Consider the following 26,737-nt stretch of genomic DNA (forward strand, 5'->3'; position numbering starts at 1 on the left):
GCTGCCAGGGAGGGAACTTGGAACCTTCTGCTCTTCCCAGAGTGGCTCCATCCTCTTAGGGGAAGATCTTGCAGGGCTCACACATGTGGTCTCCCATTCATGTGCAACCAGGGTGGACCCTGCTTCGCTAAGGGGGCCAGTTGTGCTTGCTGCCACAAGAGAATAAGGGCCCTGCAGTCATTTTTCGCCCTTTCCAGGAGAATATGCACTTTCCACGGAGTCCTTTAGCGGACAGAGCCAAGAATCTCCCTATCTGCTGCCTCAGACACTCAGATCTGCTGCTTTCTGAATGGGGAGCTGGCGTGTTGGCTGCTCGGCCCCGTTCTTGAATCATTATGACTTTGCGAACTTTCATTTCCTGGTATTTTTAGGATTGGTGCTTTGTTGACGTTATGAAATTCCCATTGTGTGCACTCCAGCTTGTGCCCAGTGATTCATTCCCGCCCGGTCCCCTCCCGCTCCTGTTCCAAACTCCTCTTTTAAGTTGGAGACTCTCGTGGGGAGCTGGGTAGACACCGAAGGTTGGCTGGAGGTCCTGGCCACTGCAGGCCGCTGCCGGGCTCCTGCTCCAGCTGCTTTCCCCCCCATGGAAGCCAGGCTAGCTTGGCTCTTCTATCCAAAGCAAAGCTGCCCAGACCTGGTCTGAAAGAGACGGAAAGGAATGAGGCCAGGTAAGGCGGGAGTGAGGAGTGAGGCCAGGTAAGTGAGGAGGCCAGGAGTGAGGAGTGAGGAGGCCAGGAGTGAGGAGTGAGGCCAGTGAAAGGAATGAGACCAGGTAAGGCGGGTGAAACTGGTGTTCTTCTCCTCTCTCTCTCTCTCTTTCTGGGGCAGTGTCCCACTCAGCGACTGTCCTGCATGGATGGCGGGGATGCAGAATGGATGCGCCTGGTGCTGAGCAGGACCGAGCGCTGGGACATGCAAAGGAATGGCCAGGCAGGGGAGCAGAGAGAGGGGAACCTTGAGGAGCAACTTAAATTTTGCAGGAGAGGAAAGACACTGGGGAGAAAGACAATAGGTTTTGGGGGGCAGACAAGCACTTTGGAGGGAACTCCACAAGTGCTTAGGGGGAACCTGCACCGCTGGGGCTGAGGCCAGCTTGGAAGATCTCTCTCCGTGAAGGTCCCCACAGGCTTGCGTCTTCGCAGCATGTGGGGCCATAGCTCCCCGACTGAGTGTGCCTGCCTTGCATGCCGGCGATCCTGGGTTCAGTGCCTGGCATTTCCAGGCAGGGCATGAGTTTCTTTCTTTCGGGAGCCCTGGAGAACTGCTGCCAGTCAGTGTGGGCAATCCTGAGCTAGGTTGACCAATGGTCTGACTCAGAAGGCAGCGTCCTATGTTCACATGGGGAAGGGGGTAGGTATTGCTGTGTGGTGCTCGTGAAGGCAGTCGTGTGTGTGTGTGTGTTCTCAAGTGTGTGGTGTGGGTGCAAAGCTGGTCTAAGCAGATCGGGACTGTAATCAAATCCAAGGTGGGTTGCATTGGCCTTCTCTCTTTGCATGAGACCCCTCCAAAGGAGGACAGGCACAGTAGCAGATCTTGCTCCAAGCTTTGGGAGCCCTCTTGACCCTGAGGTGCCTCGAGTGCCATTACTGTTCTGTCCCCCGCTAACCGACCTTTTGCCCTCTTCTCTAGTTTACGGGCAGGAGACCGGAAGTCGCCTAAATCGTTGCCAGCCGGGATGGAAAATGACCGAGTCTTCAGTGACCCCTGGGGGAAGACGGACACTTCTGCCGTTGTGAGCAACCCGTCTTTGGAAAAGGAGCAGGTAGGTGATGCCACGGTGGAGAGCTAGGAGTCGGACTCCTTCAGAGGTCAAGCGAGTGGACTGGGGAGGGTTTGTTTCCAAAGAGCCCTTAGAGGGCAAACCTCTTCAGACATTATGCTGAACTTGCATTCAGATATCTGCACGCACGCACACACACACACACACTTGTGGGGGAATGACTGTCCCTGCATTCATGGTAAAGCTGAACCCCCCAACTCTCTCTAAGTCATGCTTACACACGACTCTCTAAAATGCAAAATCCAGATAGGAAGTGTACTTCTGCACCGGCTTTCAACATCACACACTTAAAGAACTGTACCTGCGTAAGTTCCTTACCCTTGTGTTGCAATAATAGTGATAATAAACTTTATTTGTTAGCCGCCCCATAACAAATGGTTCTCTGGGCAGCTCACAACACAGCATTGAAACATGAAATAAAAACACATAACACGGTAGATCATAACAGACCAAAAGGGGGGGAAAGAAAATACCAAATACAACACAAAGCAATGCAAAACTCTTTTAAAATCGGTCAAGTGTCAGATTTAAAAATCGAAATTTAAAAGGCCTGAGTGTAAAACACTGGGGGAAAGTGTTTTTTTTTTTAAAACAAAACCATGTTGTTGCTGACCACACACCCAAGCGGCTGGGTGAAGCTGTGTGGACTTCTGAGTGGCACAGCGGCATGCCTGGAAAAGCATCCACGTGGCAGAGGAGCAGGTAAGGACCTGCTTTGATTCATGGATTGATTGATTAAATGCCGTCATGTCGGTGTCAACTCTTAGCAACCACATAGAGAGATTCTCTCCAGGATGATCTGTCTTCCGCTTGGCCTTGAAGGTTTACTAGATCAAGGCCCGTCTACTCCAGCATCCTGTTTCCCACAGTGGCCCCCAGATGCCTCTGGGAAGCCCACGGGCAGGAAATGAAAGCGTGTCCCCTCTCCTTCCGTTGAATCCCTGCAGCTGGTATATGGAGGTATCCTGCCTTCATTCCTCCATTAATGCATCTAATCCCCTTTTAAACTCATCTAAGCTAGTGGCCGTCTGCACATCAAGTGGCAATGAATTCCATAGATAAGTATGCGCTGTGTGAAGAAGTACGTACTTGTCTGCTCTAAATTTCCTGCCAATCCGTTTCACTGGATTACTCCTGGCCGTAACGCTATGAGAAAGGGAGAAAATCTCCTCCTCCATACCGTGCATAATTTTTCAGCTTTAATCACATCTCCTCCGGTCCCCTCTTCTCCCAGATTAAAAATCCCAAACGTTTTCCAGTAGAGCAGGCTACAGTGTGCAGGGCTGTACAGAATGCTCCTGCATTTCGCTTCCCCCTCTGCGCCCCCAAGGAAATCCCTCGATGTGGACACAGCCTTGATATAATGCCGCACCTCCCAAGAACTTTGCTGCACAAAATCACGTAGGTAGCATCCTGAGGCGGGCACCAAGCAGGCTGACATGGCTTCCTCCGTCAGAGTGGTGTGCTTTTAAACAGGGCGTGATGGATTGCTGGGGGAGCACACACAAAAATCTCGCTCTGCCCTGGTTTCCTTTTGCCCGCTGGGTTGTCGCTTTCCTTGCCAAGATACAGTCGTGATTGTCCCCATGATACTGATGGATGGGACTCTATTGTACACACGTAGCCACAAAGTGCAGCAGTACCCCTTGTGGTCAGAGTTGGGACAGTTACATTTTTCTTTAAAAGTATTTAAGAGGAAACAAGAAGTTCTGGTGAGAACTAATCTGCCTACTTTCCTTTCACTACAATCTTAATCGGTAATTTCCATCTTCACAAGTTAGCCCACTTCTTCTTCTTCTTCTTCTTTTCTTCTCCTTCTTCTTCTTCTTCTTCTTCTTATTATTATTATTATTATTATTATTATTATTATTATTATTTTCCATTTCTATCCCACTCTTCCTCCAAGGAGCCCAGAGCGGTGTACTACATACTTGAGTTCCTCCTCACAACAACCCTGTGAAGTAGGCTAGGCTGAGAGGGAAGTGACTGGCCCAGAGTCACCCAGCTAGTCTCATGGCTGAATGGGGATTTGAACTCGGGTCTCCCCGGTCCTAGTCCAGCACTCTAACCACTACCCCACGCTGGCTCTCTGGGGAGGAGATCTAGTCTTGTGGTAACGAGCATGAATAATCCTTTTTGCTAAGTAGGGTTCGCTGCATTTGGATGGGTGACTGCATGTGAGCATTGTCTGCTGTAAGATATTCCACTTAGGGAATTGGGCCCTAGCTCAGAAGTAGAGCCTCTGCTTTGCATGCAGAAGGTCCCAGGTGCCAGCGTGGTGTAGTGGTTAGAGTGCTGGACTAGGACCGGGGAGACCCGAGTTCAAATCCCCATTCAGCCATGATACCAGCTGGGTGACTCTGGGCCAGTCACTTCTCTCTCAGCCTAACCTACTTCACAGGGTTGTTGTGAGGAGAAACTCAAGTATGTAGAACACCGCTCTGGGCTCCTTGGAGGAAGAGCAGGATAAAAATGTAAAAATCATCATCATCATCATCATCATCATCATCATCATCATCCCTGGCAGCAACTCCAGTAAGTCCCGGAAAGATTACATAAGGACATCAGAACAGCCCTGCTGGATCAGGCTCAAGGCCCATCTAGTCCAGCATCCTGTTTCGCACAGTGGCCCACCAGATGCCGCTGGAAGCCACAGGCAGGAGTTGAGGGCGTGCCCTCTCTCCTGCCATTACTCCCCTGCAACTGGTACTCAGAGGCACACCCTTGAGGCTGGAGGTGGCCCACAGCCCTCTGACTAGTAGCCATTGATAGACCTCTCCTCCATGAAGTCATCCAAACCCCTCTTAAAGCCATCCAGGTTGTTGGCCGTCACCACATCCTGTGGCAGAGAGTTCCACAAGTGGATCACACTGATTCCTGCCTGAAACCTCGCAGATTCCTGCCTGAAACATCACAGAGCGACTACCAGTCAGTGTAGACCAGGGATTCTCAGCGTTGGGTCCCCAGACGTTATTGGGCTTCAGTTCCCATAATCCCCAGCCCCAGTGGCCTTTGGTTGGGATTATGGGAGTTGAAGTCCAATAATATCTGGGGACTCAACGTTGGTGTAGACCGTACTGAGCTAGATGGACCAACGGTCTGTCTCAGTATACTCCCTCCAGATTTGTCTGTCCCGCCCCCCAAAATATTTACAGTAAAGATGTAAACATGTGGCTTGTTATATTGGTCTTAATTCAAGTTTTTTGTAAACGCTTTGGGAGTTTTGCCTGAAAAGCGGTATATAAATGCATGTATGCATGCATACATATATACGTACATATTTTTACCAGGAGGCGACTTGCTGCTCTTTTAAGTGTGAAGCAGAAGCTGTTTTGTTTACTCACTCCTTAAACTTCTAATGGAGCATAATTTTGCTGCTTATTATGCAGAAGCTGTCCTGCGGGCTGATTTCGGCTCTTCGTAATTGCTGTGTGGTTTATTCTTGTCTTGTGTTAATCTGTTGTAAAATGCCTTGTTGATCATTTGACCGAAGAGTTGGAGCGAGGGTGCAGGGCAACAGAGGGATAAATCTTCAAAATAAATTGAATTCTTAGGGTAGCTCTCGGCAAATTAGGATGAAAAAGGATGCCAAAGTTGACATCGTTATGCTGAACGGTCGGTTTGTCTGTTCAAGCCTGCCCCTTGGAGAGTGTAGGAAGTATTTTGGAAACACAGTAAGACAGAATAAAATATCCAGTGGAAGGGAGGAGAATTAGAGGATCAAAACTGATATGCCCTACTTTTAAAATCCTGCCTGCTTCATGCACTAATGACACGGATGTCCCAGTTTTCCTCCCAAGAGCTGAGAGGTGGCACGCATGCTTCTAGGCCCTCTCCATTCTGTCCTCACAACAGTCCTGTGAGGTAGGCTAGGCAGAGAGAGAGAGAGAGAGAGAGAGAGAGTGACCCCAGGGAGCAGCAGCCCAAAGTATTGAGGTACCAAAGGCTGCCTTGCCCCACACCCCTGCTGGGGGTCGGGGGAACCAACCCTCTTTCGAAAGTCCCCTTTTTCAAGCATTGGAAGTCGCAGGGAGGAGGGCAGCTTGTCAGCAACTGGAACATAGGGAACTGCCGTATGCTGAGTCAAACCAGCGTGGTGTAGTGGTTAGAGTGCTGGACTAGGACTGGGGAGACCCGAGTTCCGATCGAATCTCTCCATGGCTCCTTTAAAATCAAAACAAGGCCAGGAGCCATGGTTGCAAACCTCCTTCCTGATGTCTGCGTTGGTTCTTTGAGACGGGGCTGGCGCGTTGTCCTTGGTTTTGCAAATTCCTACGTCCCTGTAAGTCCCCTTTCCCCCCGAACGGAAAAAGTCCCTGCACCAGTTTCCGTTTCAGTTCCTCCTGCAGTCCTGTTCCTCTGCTGCATGGCCACTCTCCGGGCAGAGAGTCCCCTCCCCTCTTCCCTGCCCTGCCCACACGCAGCTCGGAGGGAAACGTGGGATGGTTGGTTTCCGTGCCAGAGCTGAGCTTTCTAGAGCTGAGAGGACCTGGGAAGAGCCCGAAACAATGCCGGCGAATCTGTTCTCCACCCTGGAGGGAAAGGGGCCGTGCAGGAAACCTCAGTCTCTGCGTGTGGCTCTTTGTGGAGCTGGACAATGAACGCTGGGCGTCTGGTCAGGGCCAAGCCGGAGGACGCCTTCCTCATCTGGTGGGCGGGCGGCTTTGTGTCAGTGATCCTCCGGGGAGGCGACGTGTCCGGAAAGCTGCATCCAAGGCGGGGCTGTGTGGCACACCGTAGGACTGGAAGTTGAGTTTGCTCGCTGCCTTCCAAGTCAGGGGTCCTCATCAAGGGCGGCTCCCCCATGAGGCAAGGGGAGGCAACAGACTCAGGCGGTGTGAGTGTGCCAGCGAGCGCTGAGTGCAGGGATCCTGCTCCTTGCGGCGAGCATCACTGGGATACCTGCTGCTGCCTCACCTCCATTTCCACATCGGAAGCTGCCATATACTGAGCCAGGCCATGGGTCCATCTAGCTCAGGATTGTGTACCCAGGCTGGCAGCGGCTTCTCCAAGGTTGCAGGCAGGAGTCTCTCTCAGCCCTCTCTTGGAGATGCTGCCAGGGAGGGAACTGGGAACAGGGGCTCTTCCACTGAGCTCCAGCCCCAGCCCCTAATGGGGATATCTTACTGTACTCACATGGAGTCGCCCAACCAAATACAAACCAGAGTGGACCCTGCTTAGCAAAGAGGACAATGCATTCCTAAGACCATGATGCCACTGCTGTTCCCCGAGGAGAGCTGGTCTTGTGGTAGCAAGCATGAATTGTCCCCTTTTTGCTAAGCAGGGTCCACCCTGATTGCATTTGGAGGGGAGACTACAGGTGTGAGCACTGTGAGATCTTCCCCTCAGGGGATGGAGCCACTCTGGGAAGAGCAGAAGGTCCCAAGTTCCCTCCCTGGTGGCATCTCCAAGATGGGGCTGAGAGAGACTCCTGCCTGCAACCTGGGAGAAGCCGCTGCCAGTCTGGGTAGACAATACTGAGCTAGATGGACCAAGGGTCTGACTCAGTAGATGGCAGCTGAAAATTCATCCTTGTGTTGTAATCCACAGGGCAGTCTCTTCAGGGAATTCTGTGAGATGCTGCAGATTGCTTCCAAACACTCTGACTCTGTCTTCACCCTTCCTCTGCAGATAGACACAATTCTTTATATGCCACGACCCCAGCACATAGGGTAGGGGTCTAGCAAGGCTGAAATAGGCCCTGGGACGAAAAGTAAAGAGGGGTCTCTGCACCACTACCCTAGTCTTCGCCTTGCCTCCTGAAAGGGCTAGCCCAGATAAAATGTTTTTAGAACAACAGAGTTTCTAGTCCTCAACGTCACCCAGGAAATCCTAAAGGATGTATCCTCGGGGTAAAAACCAACCAACCCCAAAGCTTCTCTAATCGCAACTTCGTTATTCTTTTAAAACTCCCCATTCTTTGAGGGAGGCTTATTATTAACCCCGTGGATTTGAACGTTCAGGGTTAGCAACTCTAAAGGCGGAGGTGGGGGGCTGAGAAAGTTGGAAGCCGAGGAGGACGTGGAGCAGCGCAGCTAGAAAGGATAAAAGGAAAGCTTGCATTTTTAGTGGGGAAGAGTTTAATAACAGCTTAAAAGGAGGGAAGGGTTTTAGCAGTTCCAACGTGGAGAGAAATTAAGCTCTCCATACGGAAGGTTATAAAGTGCTTATAGAGTCAAAAGCTGAACAGAAAACATGGAAGGAAGCAGATCCCGACAGGTGAAAGGCAGCACAAGAGAGGGATAGCCTGCTTGGATGTGCTCAGAGGGCTCATCTGATGTCAGGGAAACATAGGAACAGAGGCAGCTGCCATATACCGAGTCAGACCCTTGGTGCATCTAGCTCAGTATTGTCTACTCAGACTGGCAGCAGCTTCTCCAAGGCTGCATGCAGGAGTCTCTCTCAGTCTTATCTTGGAGTTGCTGCCAGGGAGGGGACTTGGAGCCTTCTGCATGCAAGCAGGCAGGGGCACTTCCCAAAGTGGTCCCATCCCCCGAGGTGAATCTCTTCCTGTGCTCACACACGCAGTCTCCCATCCAAATGCAGACCAGGGCAGACCCTGCTTAGCAAAGGGGACAAGTCATGCTTGCTATCACCAGACCAGCTCTCCTCCCCACAAGTGTTCTGCCACTGAGCTACAGCCCCATCCCCCTGCTAACTGGGCAAAGAGGCACCTTTTAAAAGTGGTGATTCTCTATTTAGCAGGGGGAGAGCAACTGGCCCTATCCATCCCCAGCATAGCTTCCCTCCAGTGGCTGGTGTCTGTCTTATGTTTGTTTGTTATATTTTGTTTGTTTGTTATGTTTGTTTGTGAGCCCTTTGTGGGACAGGGAGCTCCCTCTCTCTCTCTTTTGTTGGGAACTTTTGTTGAAAAGCAGTATAGAAATATTTGACAGCTGCATCCATTCCTTGATGATGCAGAATGACCTCAAAACAGTGGTGCATCAGCTGGTAACCTCCAGGCTTGACTATTGCAATGCGCTCTACGTGGGGCTGCCTTTGTATGTAGTTTGGAAACTTCAGTTAGTTCAAAATGCAGCAGCCAGACTGGTCTCTGGGGTGACCTGGAGAGACCATATTATGTATGCTTTAAAACAGTTGCACTTGCTGCCTATATGTTTTTGGGAGAACTACAAAGTGCTGCTTATTACCTTTAAAGCCCTGAACGGCTTGGGACCAGGCTAGCTTAGAGGACGCCTTCTTCGGTATGATCCCCACTGCTTGTTGAGGTCATCTAGAGAGGTCCGTCTCCAGTTACCACCGGCACATCTGGTGGCGACTCAGAACCGGGCCTTCTCTGGAGCTGCCCCTGGCCGATGGAATGCACTCCTGGCAGATATCCATAATTTAGGCTCGCTGGGGGCCTTTAAGAGAGCCCTAAAAACTTACTTGTTTGGCCTGGCCTTCCGAGGTTTGTAAATTGTTTTTTACAGTATTTTACTTGGTTTTGAAGGGCTTAGGATTGTTCCAAAATTGTTTTTATGTGGTTTTTAAGCAGTGTGTTTTAAACGGTGTTTGTTTTTAGTTTAGTTTAGTTTTTTTCAACCTGTTGTGCACTGCCCTGAGCCTTTGGATGGGGCGGTCGAGGCACGTAATAAATAAATAATCCGTGAAATAAGCCATAGCCCCACTCTGCACCTTTGCAAATGTACAGAGTGGGTAGCGTTTTCTCGAGAGCGGTGGCCATGCACAGAAGGAGACGGGGTTTCAGTGACAGGGAGCAGCTCCAAGCTCCCTGATGCCCAATTCTCACTTTCTCCACCCTCCACAGCTTCCACCCTCGGGCCGGCAGTCTCCCGCCAAGAACCTGGCGAATGGCAGCCCGTCCAAGTGCCCCCGCTTTGCGAAAGTCCGGAACTGGGAGACGGGCTCCGTGCTCCACGACACTTTGCATCTGAACAGCGCCATGGTGAGTGGGCCGGCGTGGCCGAGCCAGCCTTTCCCAGGTACGTTGGGCCAGATCACGGTGACACGGGAAGCCGCTCGGTGGAGACGGTTGCTTGGGAGAAGCGTCGTCTGCCGACAGAAGGCTGCCATGGCAACGTTGAGGAACTGTCTGCCTTGGCAGGACTGGATCAAACCCAGGCGGGGAGCCAGCTGGAGGGATGAGCTGCCAGGGTCCGACGACTTTCCTCCGTCTCCTCTGCTTCTCTTCCATTCCCCAGCAGTCACAGAGTGGTATGAAACCTGGATGTGTCTCCGGCCAGAAGTCCCTCTTCTTCTTCTGCGTTCCTTGCCTGTCCAGAGCAGTGGAATAACTTGGAGAGGAGAATTCCCAACCTGGGGTCCCAAGATGCTGTGGGACTACAGCTCCCATCGTCCACTGCCCCAATGCCCTGGATGATGGGGATTGCAGTCCAACAACATCTGGGGACTCGCAGTTGGGAACCTCTGGTCTACAAGTGGGCCTCAATTTTTCCCCCTCCTTGTGTTGGGCCAACAGTCATCATTGTGGCTGGGGATGATGGGGCCTGTAGTTCAACCTACCCCTGGAGATGCTAGGTTTGGAATCCGTGCTTCGCGAAATGCCATCCCCCTGATCAGATTTCCCAGTTAGGAGGGCAGTGGAGCCTCTGTATGCTAAGCATTGCCTAGGGATGGGGTGGGGGGCGCTGAGTTCCAGCTTGCACTGCAATTTGGCGGGGTGGGAGGAATTGGTGCAAACCAGGGGGCTACAAATACGCGAAGGAGCAGGAGAACAATGCAAAACAGCCAGCTGGCCTAATGTGTACTATGGCCTAATGTGTACTATGGCCTAATGTGTAATATTTAAGCTTATTGCATCTTTCAAGTTGCATTTTGCTGTATGTCGACCTCATGCTTGCGTGGGAGAGTAGAGCAAAAAGGCTGGATGTGTCCGGCCCGCCAGATCCGTCGAGGCACCCAACGCCACGCCACGCCTAGCCTCGCTTCCCCCTCCAGGTCGCTCGGAGACCAAAGGGGAAGCCTTTGCAGTCCTTCTGACCAGAATGGGCAAAATACACACCCATGTTTAGGTAGCCAGCCACGGCAAAACAGGATTTGGGCAACAATATCGTGGTGTGTTGCCATGGTGGGGGGTGAGAGAGGCCGTGGTGCGTGATTGGCTGGCCGCCCAGACCAGGTACCGGCTGTCTTCTGCAAACCAGCAACCTAAGTACAAGCTGCCTAGGAGTTAGTGCAGCATGTGGTCTCCCGTCTCCCGCCTTCCAGGTGACGCCCTGCAGCGAGCAGGTCTGCATGGGCTCCATCATGATGCCTTCCCAGCACGTCCGAAGGCCAGAAGACGTCCGGACAAAAGAGGAGCTGCTCCCGCTTGCGAAGGAATTCATCGACCAGTACTATTCCTCCATCAAGAGGCAAGTCCTGTACATGAGACCGAGGTGTGCACAAAACCGACTGGCCCAGTTCGGTTCGAGTCCGAACCAGACTCGGCCCATTCAGTTTTGCCCCCCCATTGAACCCCGCCCCCCACCGGGTTTGGTGAGGGGAGGGTCGCGAGTCAACAAATTTTTAAAGGGTTTTTTAAAATTTTGTTTTTAGTATTTAGTCCTTCTGGCGGGGGCGGCGGCTTGCAGAGGCCCATTGCTGAAGTGCAGTGGCCTCCAAAATGGCCGCTGCAAAGGAGGAAGGCCCGGAAAGGGCCGAAGAATGCCCAAACCAGGCAATTTTTGCCACAAGGAAGGCCAGTGGGGGGAGGGCTACCTCTGTGGACTATCACCCCCGTGGCCTTGGAGAAGCCCCCCAGAGGGCTTAAGTACTTACTTTTTAAAAAATTGACTTGCGAACCCCCCCAAACAGCTGGGGGGCGGTTTTCAGTCCAGGGTCAGACCAAACGGTGTTTTATTTCGACCCCGAACTGTCGAAGCGGTTTGGCGGCAAACCCGTTCAACGTCGAACCGGTTTGCACGTCCCTAGCGTGAGCACCACTGGTTAGGGTTATGTCACCACTGGTTAGGGTTGGTGTGGCAAGGTCTGCTTTTGCTTCTGCATGCGTGCGCCTACGCGTGCCTAGAGTATTGTATTGTGTAACGAGGAACCAGCCATGCCAGCAGGATGGTGTGGGTGACGGCCGCCTGCTCTTTTCGGCACGCTCGCAGGTTCGGCTCCAAGGCCCACACGGAGAGGCTGGAGGAAGTAACCAAGGAGATCGAGGCGACCGACACCTACCAGCTGCGAGATACGGAGCTGATCTACGGCGCTAAGCATGCCTGGCGCAACGCCTCCCGCTGCGTGGGCCGGATCCAGTGGTCCAAGCTGCAGGTGAGGAAGTCGCTGCCCTGGGCACAGCAGGCAGGGCGCCCTTGCGAGGGGCATACCTGGGAGAGATGCCACCTCTTGCCAGATTGGCACAGAGGGAAGCGCCTTCGAGGAGGAGGCAGATTCAGACAGAAGGCCCCCTTCCTGGAGGTTTTATGGAAGCTGGCTGAAAACCAGAGTACTTCAAGATATGGAGTTAGGAGTTTGGAAGAAACGTTTACTGAGAGTGTCTTTTAATTAAGAGAGAGAGAGAGCGCGCGCGCGCGCGAGAAAGAAAACAGGGGGCCTTTGAAAACATGTTTTCTGCACAACTGTTATTCTCTAGTTAACTGATTTTGTGGGGTTTGCTTAGAAAAACTTGACGTTTTCAGAAGAGCTAACTGTAAACTCTTGGCTCTTTTGAGAACATGCGGCAGAGTATAAATTTCAAGAACAAATACATGCAGACTTTTCCATTGCAAATATTAAGGTAAATTTCAGGTTGGGGCTTCTCCTCCTGTTCTCTCCCCCCCCCCCCCCCCCGCCGCTTGCCACGAACCTTTTTGTGTGTGCCTTTTTGTATGTTCTCACACAACCAAAAGAGGACCTACATTTTAACTCAGTCAGCTGCTTTTTGCGTAATAAATTATCTGGTTTTAGGTAATAAATTTGAAGGGCTTAAAGGAGTACTTGGGAGTCAACTTAAATATGTGTATTGCGTTGCCAGCTTGTCAATTTATCAGTCAGCTGCATCATATGATGATTTCCCATATTGGTGGCCAGATCTGCAAAATTGCTCCAAGGTTTCTGCAGGGTTGTCATCTGCCTTTGTATTATCATGTGTGTTCAGTGTTCTTTTGGGGTGAAGGCAGACAGACAGTGTTCAATCTCTGGCATTTCTTTTCTAGGCAGCAAATGTTCATTGCAGAATTTTGGAATGTGACTTCTGTCTTCCCCCATTAGGACGTTACCTCTGTCTTCCTCCATTAGGATGTTACCTCTGTCTTCCTCCATTAGGACGTTACCTCTGTCTTCCTCCATTAGGACGTTACCTCTGTCTTCATCCTACTTGGCAATATACAACACAGAGAAGCATCCTGCCCAAGAGCGTGCTTTCAGACTTCAGCTTAGCTTTATCCTAAGGGAGATGAATGAATGTTTTCACCCACGCTGTCACTTGGAATTCTTTCAGGTCTTTGACGCCCGGGACTGCACCACCGCCCACGGGATGTACAACTACATTTGCAACCACATAAAATACGCCACCAACAAAGGGAACCTCAGGTGTGTTCCAAGTACATGGTATACGTAAGCACGCGTGTGCCCCTGTAGGTGTATATAGGCTGGTGGGTCTGACCCAGCGTAGCAGTCTGGGAGGATTTCCTGGGAACCTTGCAGTGTTCGTTTCCACTCAGCCAGGCTGGATGGGTTGTGCGAAAAGCATTCTCACGCCGCACTCCTATGTGTGCCTGTGTTGATGAGGGAACTGACTGCACACTTGTGGTCCACCTCAGCGGTGTCCCGTTTTGCCCACAAGGTCTCTTAATCCAGTGGCACTGCACTTGGGGTGCTCTGCCTCCTCCTTCCCGGTCTGTGTTTCAAGATCTGCAGCTCCAGACAGAAGAGAGTCCCCTGTGGCTCCTGATTGGATGGAGACGTCCCCAGAGTGGCATTCTGCCCAGGCACGGGACTCTGAGAGTGCTTGTTCTTGGGGACACTAACGCTAACCCCCCTCCCTCCTCTCCTCCTAGGTCTGCCATCACCATATTCCCCCAGAGGACGGATGGCAAACACGACTTCCGCGTCTGGAACTCTCAGCTCATCCGCTACGCTGGCTACAAGCAGCCCGAGGGCACCATCCTGGGAGACCCAGCCAACCTGGAGCTGACGGAGGTCAGGGTCAGAGAGAGGTGGTCTTGTAGTAGCAAGCGTGACTGATCCCCTGTGCTGAGCAGGGTCTGCCCTGCCTTGCATTTGAATGGGAGGCGACATGTGTGAGCACTGGAAGATCTCCCCCTTAGCCGGGTTGTGGCCGCTCTGGGAAGAGGACCTGCCTGCTTGCATGCAGACGGTCCCAAGTTCCCTCCCTGGCAGCATCTCCAAGATAGGTCTGAGGGAGACTCCTGCCTGCAACCTGGGAGAAGCCGCTGCCAGTCTGGGTAGACAATACTGAGGTAGACGGACCAAGGATCTGACTCAGTATATGGCAGCTCTCTCTGTTCCTCGGTCAGGCCTGCTCAACTTTGGCCCTCCTGCAAATACTGGCCTACAACTCTCATAATCCCTGACTCTTGGCCACTCTGGCTGGGGATTATGGGAGTTATACTCCAGAAACAGCTGGAGGGCTGAAGTTGTGCATCCCGGCTGTAGAGTGAGAGCTAGGTTATCGGCGTGATGACATTTGCCATATTGATCTGGATGACCCATAATGCCCACGATTAAATGTGTCCTGGGAGAGAAAGAAGCCGGGTTGCCATTCGAAGAGGCCCAGCTTTAAAAGAGAGTTTTAGGCATGCATTTGGGTTCGGAATAAATTGACATGGATAGGAAAGGACTTCCTATTGGTATTCAATTCCGTGCATATCAGGATAAGTGCACTCTGGAATGAATGCAGTTTTTATTTCATATTTAAAAAGAGAAGAAGGAAAGGGCATTTCTTCTTTCAGCTCCTTGCTCTGGACCAGAGACATTGCGTAGCCAGTTCCTTGCGGTATCCTCACCCTGCCCCATGGGGCATTTTTGGTTAAAAGAACAGGAAGAAAGGTTTGATATTAGTATTATTATTATTAATAAACCCAACCATGGCTGTCATAATTTGGTGGTGACTGTATGATGAAGCTCTGGCCAGAGCAACAGAGAACAGAGAAACACATTTTACTTTAAAAGAAGAAGAAGCTAAATGAATGGGGGACAGAACATTAATCAAAACAGAAATGAATGAAACAGAAAAATGAATGAATAAAAGGAATGGAATGAATGGAAATGGAAACAAAACAAAAAGAAACCATGACACACCCTTACAAGCTGTGCAAGGGGCAGTGTTGTTTAATTGACTCTCTCTCTCTCTCTCACTCTCTTCTGCCTAATTCTCACTCAGGTTGCCTGCCACAGTCACAGCTAGGCCTGAGCAAGGGTTGCTAAAAGTCCCTGGGTATCGTCAAGGTTTAGAGTGACTGTTGTTTAATGTATGCTTAGGTGTGCATTTGAGCCAGGGCGGCGCTTCCATGAGGCGAGGCGAGGTGGTTGCCTCAGGCAGCAGATTATTGAGGCTCCAGCGGGGTGGCAAAATATCCACCTGCTCCCTGCTTTTAAAAAATGAGAAACGGGGAGGAGAGTGCGTGCATGCATTTGGCACTCTGCCTCAGGGGCACAGAGATCTTGAGCCGCCGTTGAATATGATCCAAGAACAGAAAAGAAGATGGGTTGAAGGACTACCTTTTTTACAACATGCATAATTAATCTATGGAATTCTCTGCCACGGGAAGTGGTGATGGCCACTAGCTTGGATGGCTTTAATAGGGACTTAGAGAAATTCATGGAGGAGAGATCTATCAGTGGCTACTAGTCCGATGGCTATAGGCCATCTGCAGCCTCAGAGGCACAGTGCCACTGAATCCCAGTTGCAGGGGAGCAGCAGCAGGAGAGAGGGCATGCCTTCATCTCTTGCCTGTGGGCTCCCCAGAGGCATCTGGAGGAAACAGATGCCTGTGTGAAACAGGATGCTGGACTAGGCGGGCCTTGGGCCTGATGCAGCAGGGCTGTTCTTATGTGGCAAGAATAAAACTGGGAATTTGGAGGCAGGGAACGGATAGGGATGGACGCTGCTATGAAGGCCGACCATTTCCCACTGCTACTTACCTTCAGGCCCCCGTGACTGGACAGTGCCAAATGCCCCCTGACTGCTTTGTGTCCACTTCGGCAGGGCAGAGCAGAAAGGAAACCATCTCTAGCATCCCCCAAAGCGCCTCCTCTCCCACTTGGCCTGCAGTCTTGGCAAAGGGACCCAGCTTTTAGGCTTCTGGCCTCGACCAGGCACCAGTCTGTCTGGATGCTGGTGCCCTAATCCACGAAGGGTCACCAGGCCATATTCTCCTTTGGATGCAGATCTGCATACAGCAAGGGTGGAAAGCCCCCAGGGGCCGATTCGACGTCCTGCCGCTCCTCCTCCAGGCCAACGGCAACGACCCCGAGCTCTTTGAAATCCCACCTGAGCTGGTGCTAGAAGTCCCTATTAGGCACCCCAAGTAAGTCCGAATGTCTCTTTTGTCGGGCCACCAAGCCGGCCTTGGGGTCATCCTCCCTCGCTTATCCTCAGTCTGCTCAGAGTTAGTTATGATTACGGGCCATCCTGCATCGGAGGGTTCAGATGTGGCTAGACTACAACTCCCATCATCCTCAGCCCATTGGGGGATGGGGCCATAGCTCAGTGGTAGAGCATCTGCTTTTGCATGCAGAAGGTCTCGGGTTCAGTCCTTGGCAGCATCTCCAAATAGGACTGAGAATATAAGGCAGCTTCCTACGTTCCTGTGTAAAAGGTCCAGGAAAGTATGGGGTGGGAGGTATAATTCAGTGGAAAAACACCTGCTTTGCATGTAGAGGGTCCCTGGGTCAATTCCTGGCATCTCCGAGTCGGGCCGGGGAAGCCTCTTGTCTGCTCTTAGTCCGGGTAGACAGTCCTGAGTCCACCTTGGTATAGGGCAGCTTCTGTGCATCTGGGACCCCAATTTAGGGACTCCTGAATTAGGTGATCTTCAGAGAGATTCGTGTTTGGACTTCTTTTCAGTTGCAAGGACCTGGCTCCGAAGTCCTGACGGCCCTGTCCTGTTCTTTGCAGATTTGCCTGGTTTAAAGACCTAGAGCTTCAGTGGTATGGCTTGCCGGCCGTTTCCAACATGCTGCTTGAGATCGGGGGCTTGGAGTTCTCGGCCTGCCCCTTCAGCGGCTGGTACATGGGGACAGAGATTGGAGTCCGTGATTACTGTGATAATTCTCGCTACAATATCCTGGAGGTAAACAAAGCAATCCCACTTGCACAACCCAGAGCTTTTGGATGGGGCAGTCTAGAAATGCAATAAATAAATAAATTTGTATTTTTAAAAAAAAAAGAAGAAGAAGAAGGGATGTAATCTCCAATTTGACTTTCGTGTCGAATTTGACTTTCGTGTCGAATTTAGTAATCCCTGATTTAACAAATCCAAATTTTGGATTTCAGATTCTCTCAGAAACGTTTATGACCTCATAACTTTCCAGTTTAAGTGTGGTGAAATCTGCATCTTTGCCTTTTGACAATTTTGAATTTTCCAAAACAAATGGGTTGACTTCAAACGCAGGGCCATTGGTTGAATTCGGAGGTTGGCCAGAGCTTCATTGCATACCTAGTGACAGGTCTTCATTGTTGTTTCACTGCAGGAAGTTGCCAAAAAGATGAACTTGGACATGCGGAAGACCTCCTCCTTGTGGAAGGACCAGGCTCTGGTGGAGATAAACATTGCTGTTCTTTACAGCTTCCAGGTATCAGGGAAGGGTTCGGCAGCAACAACAGCCATTCGGTCAAATGTGAAATGCAAATTCCACAATGCAATGCACTTTTCAGTAGAACCCGTGCTTTAAAAATACAACCGCCATGAGGTGAAGTTCCATAACCAGAAGAGTCAGTGCAGGAAGGGTAACCCAAGACAAGCTGGAGGTAACTTTCCACAAGCAGAGACAGAGTTGGGGAGGGTTCTCTCACTTGGGGCAGGATCCTCAGACTGAGAGGCGAGTTCTGGGACCGGGGGTTTTTAGAGGGCCTGCTGGAAAGAGATTGGTCCTTGCGGGTCAACTGACTGAGGACTGAAGCAGCAGCAACAACAAATGTTTATATACCACTTTTCAACAAAAGTTTCCAAAGCGGTTTACACAGAGAAATAATAAATACATAAATAAGATGGCTGCCTGTCCCCAAAGGGCTCACAATCTAAAAAGAAAGAGAAGAGAGACACCAGCAACAGCCACTGGAGGGATGCTGTGCTGGGGTTGGATAGGGCCAGTTGCTCTCCCCCTGCTCAGTAAAGAGAATCGCCACGTTAAAAAGGTGCCTCTTTGCCCAGTTAGCAGGGGTGAAACGGATGGTCCAGCCTCAGTGGCAAGATGGGAAGAGAGCTGGTCTTGTGGTAGCAAGCATGACGTGTCCCCTTAAGCTAAGCAGGAGCTGCCCTGGTTGCGTACGAAAGGGAGACTAGAAGTGTGAGCACTGGAAGAGATTCCCCTCAAGGGGATGGAGCCGCTCTGGGAAGAGCATCTAGGCTCCACGTTCCTTCCCTGGAAGCATCTCCAAGAGAAGGCTGAGAGAGATTCCTGCCTGCAGCCTCGGAGAAGCTGCTGCCAGTCTGTGTAGACAATACTGAGCAAGATGGATCTATGGTCTGACTCAGTATATGGCAGCTTCCTATGTTCCTATGCCTCTCAATACCTTTGGGAGTAAGAGCAGGAGAGAGGGCATGCCCTCTCAGCTCTTGGCTGTGGGCTTCCCAGGGGCATCTGGTGGGCCATTGTCTGAAGCAGGATGCTGGGTGTGATGGGACTTGGGCCTGATCCAGCAGGGCTGTTCTGATGTTCTGATGGTGGAGCTGGCACTGCATCCTAGGTGGCACCAGTGAAGTATGGAGCTTGTCCGCTAAGCGTAGGTCCTAGAGCCTGACTGCTGGATGACTCACACACTCGGTGCCTTACATGGTCCCCTCCTGTACCTGTGGGTCTGGGGGCTGATAGTCCGCTGGACTTGGGCTGTATTGCCTCTCTCTCTCTCTCTCGTTCTTAGCCTGCTCCGTTCTCCCCTACAGAGTGACAAAGTGACCATTGTGGACCACCACTCTGCCACCGAGTCCTTCATCAAGCACATGGAGAACGAGTACCGCTGCCGGGGGGGCTGCCCCGCTGACTGGGTGTGGATCGTACCCCCAATGTCCGGCAGCATTACCCCTGTTTTCCACCAGGAAATGCTCAACTACAGGCTCACCCCTTCCTTCGAGTACCAGGTACAGTTCCCTCCTCGCGGCCACCCCGGCAGCCAAGGTTTGGCCTAAGGATACACCGAGAAGGTCCCCATTCCCACCCCACCCCCCCGTGTGCTCTGTGGGTCACCCATAGGGGTGCTGACCTCCTTGATGGGGCTCCTGCCTGTCTTCCCGCCACTACCGCTGCAAGTTGTGCAATGCTGAAGGCCTCATTGGGAGGTTAAGTGCCGATCCCGGTGCAAAGCCCCCCACACGCCGTTCCATGGCCCTGCGTTGCAGTGCTCCTGCAAGGAGGGACCTGCACCCAGCTGGTCTTGTGGTAGCCAGCATGGATTATCCCCTTAGCTAAGCAGGTTCTGCCCTGGTTTGCATTTGAATGGGAGACTACATGTGTGAGCCCTGCAAGATGTTCCCCTTAGGGGATGGGGCCGCCGCTCTGGGAAGAGCATCTAGGTTCCCAGTTCCCTCCCTGGCAGCATCTCCAAGAGAGGGCTGAGAGAGAGTCCTGCCTGCAACCTTGGAGAAGCCGCTGCCAGTCTGTGTAGACAATCCTGAGCTAGATGGACCAAGGGTCTCGCTCGGTATATGGCAGCTTCCTGTGGCCAGATGTGCCTTTGGCATCTGCAAGAGAGTCTATTGCCTGCAACCTTAGGCAGGTTCATGGTGGACAGGTCTATCAGTGGCTACTAGTCTGGTGGCTGTGGGCCACCTCCAGCCTCAGAGGCACGATGCCTCTCAAATCCAGTTACAGGGGAGCAACAGCAGGAGAGAGGGCATGCTTTCATCACCAGAGGCGTCTGGTGGGCCACTGTGGGAAACAGGATGCTGGACTAGATGGGCCTTCTTGGGCCTGATCCAGCAGGGCTGTTCTTAGGTTCTTACGTTCTAACCTTGGAGGAGCCACTGCCAGTCTGTGTAGATAACACTGAGCTAGATGGATGAGTGGCCTGACTCGTTATATGGCAGCTTCCTGTGACCAGATGTGCCTATGGCCACATCCAGCAGAGCTTTTCTTAAGTCTCCAGTGCTGATTATGTGCCACCAAAGAGGGGTGCTAAAAGTGACTGGCATTGGGCACAGTAGCCTCTTCATTCTGACCTAATTAATTCTTCACTCCCTCGACGCTTCTCTCCCCCACAGCCTGATCCTTGGAACACGCACATCTGGAAAGGCATCAATGGCACCCCCACCAAGAAAAGAGCCATCGGGTTCAAGAAGTTAGCAAAGTGAGTACACCGTGGAGTATTGTGGCTTTATGCACACCTGCCACAGCCCAGAGAGTCTCTGGTCCATCAGGGCACTTGGAGCATATGAGACTCTTGAGTCACACCTTATGTGCTCTGTGCAAATGTGTCCCAATCGGCAGTCAGAAAGCATCAAGGAGAGGAGAGCTGGTCTTGTGGTAGCAAGCATGACTTGTCCCTTTTAGCTATGCAGGGATTGCCCTGGTTGCATATGAATGGGAGACTAGAAGTGTGAGCACTGGAAGAGATTCCCCTTAGGGGATGATGGAGCCGCTCTGGGAAGAGCATCTAGGCTCCAAGTTCCTTCCCTGGCAGCATCTCCAAGAGAGGGCTGAGAGAGATTCCTGCCTGCAACCTTGGGGAAGCCGCTGCCAGCCTGTGAAGACAATACTGAGCTAGATAGACCAGTGGTCTGACTCAGTATGTGGCAGCTTCCTATGTTCCTATCACACAGAGGAAGATTTTGACAGTGTGAAACAAGCTCCTGCACATGCAACATTAGTGGGGCAGGACTCCCATAGGGCAGAAGTTGTGCTTTCCAGGCCAGATTTTGCTCTTCTTCCCTTCACTGAATTTGCCTTTGATCCACCGCCAAGGTGCAGGGCACCTTGGCAGGTCCCCATGATATTTTGCAAGGCCACACAGCCCTCTGCAGAAGGCCTCAGCCGTCCCTCAAATAGCTGTGGCTTCCCAGTCCGATCCCTTTCCCCCGCTCCGCTGTGTTCACACTTCAGTAAAGACCTGATGATTCAAGACCTCCGAAGGCCATGCAAGTGAGAGGAACCAGATTGTATGCGGAGGTGGGATGACAAAGGGAAACTTTAATTTGAGCAAGAGACATTTCAAAGGCTCCAGAAGGTACGGCTCAGGTCAACAGTGCTGTCCTTCCCGTGATGAAAGAACTGGCAGGTGTCATGTATTTTTCTTTTCTCCCCCCGCCCCTTAAAATATTTTTATTTTAAGTCACCAGACACCATTACAATACATTTATAAATACCATCATTAAAAAGAAGAAACCCAAGCCTGTGATTACAAAACATTAAACATATACAATGTCATTCTTGGTCATTCTTAAACAAATATATTTTTCAAAACTTGAATGGCTTGGTCGTCCCCTCCTTACCATAATTTTTATCATTCAAAAATAATAATAGATCCTGCCAAATAATAATAAAAGACTGGGATGGGATTACACCTCTTTGAATCTTTAAATAATAAGTCAGTGTTTCCGGCTGTTGCAAGATACCAGAATTCATTGTCCCAATCCTTTAGGAATAATAACTCTCCCTCTTTATAATTTTTGGCGATGATCAATCTAGCTACTATCAACATAAAGGACAGTAAATCCTTAGATTTCAGTCTCTCTTATTCTCCCCCCAAAATGCCTAACAATGCCAAGAGGGGATCCGGCTGAATCTGTTGTTCAGTGACTTTTGCCATCTCTATAAAAACCAATTTCCAGAAATCCCCAACTCTTGGACAAGTCCACCATAGCTTATAGTAGGTCCCCTTCTCCTTACAATCATTGCTTTAGCATTTAGCAGATGGGTTCTTTGCAATATGCACTAATCTCATCGGAGTCATCTACCATCTATGGACTATTTTCCTATCATTTTCCTTTTGGGGGGCCAAGACAGAATATAAAGATTTACTAGTCCAGACTTTCCCCCCTTCTCCTTCATGAAAAGGTCTGGACGAATCCATCTCCCAGACGGGTTTCAATCCGGGCAGTGGTTTTAATTTGCATTTTAACAGAGTTGACTAGAGCTTAGATATTAAACCTTTTGCTTCATAGCCACTTTCTGTCACCAGTATCTCAAAAATCTCTACTGGCCATAGATACTGGCCACAGGGAGGGCTGCCTCTGGTGAAAGACTCAGCTGCCAGAGGCCATCTGCATGGGCAGCAAATGACCTCCACGCATGGGCAGAGGTCAGCTGAGTGGTGGAGTCTATCCTCCGCTGCAGCGGGTGCTGGACAGCACGCTGGGAAGAGCTTTCAAGTGTGGCGGTACAGGAGGTGAGCACCTACTAATTTAGACTTAAAGGTGTCTCCTGCTCCCCCTCCAGCAGTGCCCGGACCGTCCTTCCACCTATCTATCTGTCTAAAACAACACATGTTCTTACTGAATGTTGTTGCAAACCAAAAGTGATACACAGGCAAATAGAAACCAAGCTGTTCTAATCCATTAGGACGATGGAGGTGGCTGCCTAGGGCAACAGAATTCAGGGGACTTTGAAATCCTTAGAGAACGTTCTGCAACCGTTTTCCCGATTGCAGCCTCTTTCTCCCATATTGGTAAATGTATGGAAGTCTGCTCCATAAATTGGGAACTCCCCTCCCCTGCCCCCCCCCTCTCTCTCTCTCTCTCACACACACACACACACACACACACACACACACACTGCCACTGCATGCTCACAGCAAGATGCAGGTTCAGCTGCCAAATTCATTTGCCCAGGACAGCAGAACAGATTCAGGTGAATGAATAGTAATCAGGCAAATGTTGTTCAGTGCACCGGGAAGTCCCGCGGAATGACTTTCCACTCTGACAAAATACTCTTTTTAAAAAAAAAAAAAGCACCCACTTTCATTTGTTGAAGATTACCCGTGCCATCCGTTGACCCAGTTAAGTTACATTTACCGATGTCTCCGATGGCTTTAGGGCACTCCTCAATTTTTGTAAAAGCTTTTAATCGTGTTGGTGGTTTTGCTGTGCAATTACATTTTTAATCTTATGCTTGAGTCTCTGGATTTTGAACGCCCCTCCCCCGGCACCTGAGGCAGTATTTCATGGTGCCGCACCTCCCCCATATCTGGTGGGGAACCCATTGTCCCCTCAGCCACTGCTCTCCCCCTCCCATTCCCTGGGTTTTAACAAGAAAGTGGGGGATGGAATGGAGGCGGAAGTGTAGAGGAGAAGAGAGTTGGTGGGCTAGAGTGTCTCCACTCTAGCCTACCAACTCTCCTCTCCTGCATACTTCTTTTTCCACTCCATTTCCCTCTTCCTTTTAACAACTATGGCATGGGTGAGAGAGTAGCAGAAGCATCAAAGGTGTAATGGTGGCTGGCATGCCACCAGATGTGGGGAGGCCCTGGGTGGAGGCAGGCACTGGGCAGATGCCGATTTGCCACCCCCTACCAATCTGCCACCTGTCAACCTCTCTGCTGGGCTCTGCCAGTCCAGCTGGCACACAATTACAGCTGGTCATAGGTCTGCTGCTGGAATTGGCAGCCTTGAGTCCTATCCTTTGAAGGCCCTGCAAAGACAGGGGTGCACTCCCAGCATCCCCTTCCCTGCCAGCAGCCTGGATAAGCTTCATGATGTCAACGTCTGCCCTTCCGTTGGCCACGAAGGAGCAGGAAGTGGACACAGTCCTGCCGAAGCTACTCAGGCTCCAAGATCATAGTGTGTGATTTGAAGGCTAGTGTGTCTGAAGACAGCGACCACTCTAGGCACAGCTCTCAGTGGTTTCCGTCTAGGTGAGGGCACGCTGAGTGTTGGTAGCCCAGCGGAGCGGGGCCCAGGTTCTCACCGATGGACCATCCAAGCAGGAGGACTTGGCTCTCCTCCACCCTTGGCCAAAAGAAGATAGATAGCCCTGCTGTGAGCAAACTGGGATGAAAGGAAATGTGTTCATTCATGCATATCTGGGTAGCCCAACTCCGACCCTGTTTTTAATGGGCATGTGAACTTACCTACTATCTGGTGTTGCCCACACTAGAACCGGAGGCCATCCCATGAAACTGAAGGCCGGAAAATTTAGGACCGACAAGAGAAAGTACTTTTCCATACAGCGCACAATTCATCTATGGAATTCTCTGCAAGGGTGTGGTGACAGCCACTCGCTTGCATGACTTCAAAAGGGGCTTAGACAAATTCATGGAGGACAGTCTGTCAATGGCTACTAGTCTGGTGGCTGTGGGCCACCTCCAGCCTTGGAGGCAAGATGCCTCTAAATACCAGTTGCAGGGGAGCAACAGCAGGAGAGAGGACATGCCTTCATCTCTTTCTTGTGGGCTTCCCAGAGGCATCAGATGGGCCACTGTGTGTAACAGGATGCTGGACTAGATGGACCTTCTTGGGCTTGATCCAGCAGGGCTGTTCTTATGTGCTATCAACTTAGATCAGCCAGCATCTAGAAATTTGCAGGAAGCTGCAGCCAATCCCAACTCTTTCTGTTGAATGTCCCTGCATGATACTTGTGTTTCCAGACCAGTTCTTCTTGCATTCACAAATTACGTTTTTAGGTATACAATATTTTTTTAAAACTCACCCCAAAATCTTTGATATGCACCTAAGAAGCAACATGGTGTGGATCTATATTTGGAAAAGGCTTGTGATTTTGTAAGGCATTCATTATTTTTTATTTTTTTGTATAGCAAATGCAAAGTCCAGGCAGCAAGGAAATTGCTGAGAGAAGGAAATTCTCTTCTTTTCTCCTCTCTTAGAGCTGTGAAGTTTTCTGCCAAGTTGATGGGGCAGGCGATGGCGAAGAGAGTCAAGGCCACTATCCTGTATGCCACTGAAACGGGAAAGTCTCAGGTGTATGCAAAAACCCTGTGTGAAATCTTCAAGCATGCTTTCGATGCCAAGGTAGGGCTCTTCTCGCCCACAAGTCCGCTTGTGTTGACATTGATGATCAGTTCCCTCCATGATGGAGAGGCACCCACCTCCATTGTGATGAGCACCTCCTCCATTGATGGCACCCCCTCCATAAGGAACTGGGCAGGAATGGCTTTCTTTGGCTGCAGAGACATATCCCTTTTGTTGAGCAGTGGGGACCATCTGAAAGTGCCCACCCCATTGCAGCCCCCAGGGACATAATTATGCATGGCTCAGAGTGCTTCTGGAGGAAGGGGTCTCTGTCAACTGTCAAGTATTTTCAGGGCCAGGCAAAGATGCTTTTATTGGCCCAGGTCTTTGGGTGTATGGCCAAGGACTTGTTGGAATCTTTCAGCTACCGATCTTTTGACACCCGTTGGAAATCTCAGCTACGCTGCTGCTTGGTTTGTGTTCCTTTGTTTGGCTGCGTTCATCTTTTTGCTTTATAACCTTGTGTGGAAGAGCTGTTTGAAGGGCATCCAGAATTGAGCCCTGAAACATGGAAAACTCCTGAGAAGGTGCCTTTGGGGTGACCAAAAGGTTTGGCAGGCAGTGAGTGAGAGGACACACAACTCATCGTGCATTATTATCCCCATTCAGACATTACGTTGTACATGCATACAGGTGTCTGTATAAATGTTCAGGGTTAAGTATTTGCTTTTAAATGGACTCATGTACAGTGGCGCATGCATTCATTTTACAAGAGAACCCGAGGATAGGCTCCCTCCAGTGCAGGGTGCAGATAACAAGTATACTCCTGTGCATGTTGAACATAATGTGTGAATAATTGCCCATGCATACAGATGTGTATATGCATTAGCTGCACATGTGTTGAACATAACGTGTGACTAGGGCTGGTCCCATCAGCCAGTGGATCTTGGTACGTAGAGCTGAGAACAGCATTCGTTCCATTTCCCAAATAGCCTTCCATGTTTATCCTTGAGTCCTTATGGCACCCAGCTCTTCTCAAAAGGAAACTCTACTGCATCTCTGACCCTGAACTGAAAGACTGGGCTTTCTATGTGGAAGTGGGGATCCTTCTTCCTAACCTCCCCCTTTTTTTTTAATCTCCCAGGTGATGTCCATGGACGAGTACGACACTGTCCACCTGGAACATGAAACCCTCGTGTTGGTGGTCACCAGCACCTTTGGCAATGGAGACCCGCCTGAGAATGGGGAGGTAGGAGACACCCTGTAGCCTTGATTGTAGAGACTGCTTCAATGTGTTCCTGTATGAGTGTGTGGCATTATGTACGTGTGTGGTGCTTTACAAAGAATGAGAAGGCAGGTCCCTGCCCCAAGGAGCTCACAGTATAAAACTGACACAGGCAGATCACAGAGCCGGGATAAACCAGGGAAGAATGTGCAGTGACTGTAGCAGAGATTTTCAGATACTTGGTCCCCAAATGTCGCTCGACTACAACTCCCATCATCCCCAGCATGGTGACTGAGGGTGATGATGGGAGTTGTAGTCCAGCATCACCTGGGGACCCATGTGTGACCTTTTCCCTCTTATCTTCCCCATAAAATCTGTTGTGACCAAGAAAATAACCAGCTTGCTCGCTGGTTGACACACACCTGACTGGTCCCAGATTGTGGGGTGTGTGTGGGGAGAACAAAGCAGTTTCCTAGACAGGCTGAGACGTGCTGCATAGGCTGGCCATCGGTGGTGCCTTTTCTCTTTCTCCCAGATGTTTCCCCGACTGAATGGTATCTGATGTACCAGATACCTGAATGGGAAAGTGTAACTGAATGGTATCTACGACGACAACTACTGCTACTACAAATATTTATATACTGCTTTTCAACAAAAGTTCCAAAGTGGTTTACGTAGAGAAATAACAAATAAATAAGATGGCTCCCTTTTCCCCAAAGGGCTCATAATCTAAAA

At 50.7% G+C, this 26,737-nt stretch overlaps 1 protein-coding gene across 11 annotated transcripts in view; it reads left to right on the forward strand.

The window, feature by feature from the left end:
• NOS1 (nitric oxide synthase 1) overlaps nt 1-26,737 on the forward strand; it is a 174,486-nt gene that overhangs the window by 101,091 nt on the left and 46,658 nt on the right. For all 11 annotated transcript variants that reach the window (XM_053279386.1, XM_053279385.1, XM_053279387.1 and 8 more), the window contains 13 exons: nt 1,633-1,765; nt 9,555-9,692; nt 10,976-11,121; nt 11,863-12,025; nt 13,194-13,285; nt 13,753-13,894; nt 16,106-16,245; nt 16,836-17,010; nt 17,411-17,512; nt 18,823-19,017; nt 20,137-20,222; nt 24,693-24,837; nt 25,922-26,026. In XM_053279386.1, the coding sequence (XP_053135361.1) occupies nt 1,633-1,765; nt 9,555-9,692; nt 10,976-11,121; nt 11,863-12,025; nt 13,194-13,285; nt 13,753-13,894; nt 16,106-16,245; nt 16,836-17,010; nt 17,411-17,512; nt 18,823-19,017; nt 20,137-20,222; nt 24,693-24,837; nt 25,922-26,026 (1,762 nt within the window). The remainder of the gene's footprint in view (nt 1-1,632; nt 1,766-9,554; nt 9,693-10,975; nt 11,122-11,862; nt 12,026-13,193; nt 13,286-13,752; nt 13,895-16,105; nt 16,246-16,835; nt 17,011-17,410; nt 17,513-18,822; nt 19,018-20,136; nt 20,223-24,692; nt 24,838-25,921; nt 26,027-26,737) is intronic.

This window comes from Hemicordylus capensis, chromosome 15, assembly GCF_027244095.1.
Source record: "Hemicordylus capensis ecotype Gifberg chromosome 15, rHemCap1.1.pri, whole genome shotgun sequence".
NCBI classification, from domain to species: domain Eukaryota; kingdom Metazoa; phylum Chordata; class Lepidosauria; order Squamata; family Cordylidae; genus Hemicordylus; species Hemicordylus capensis.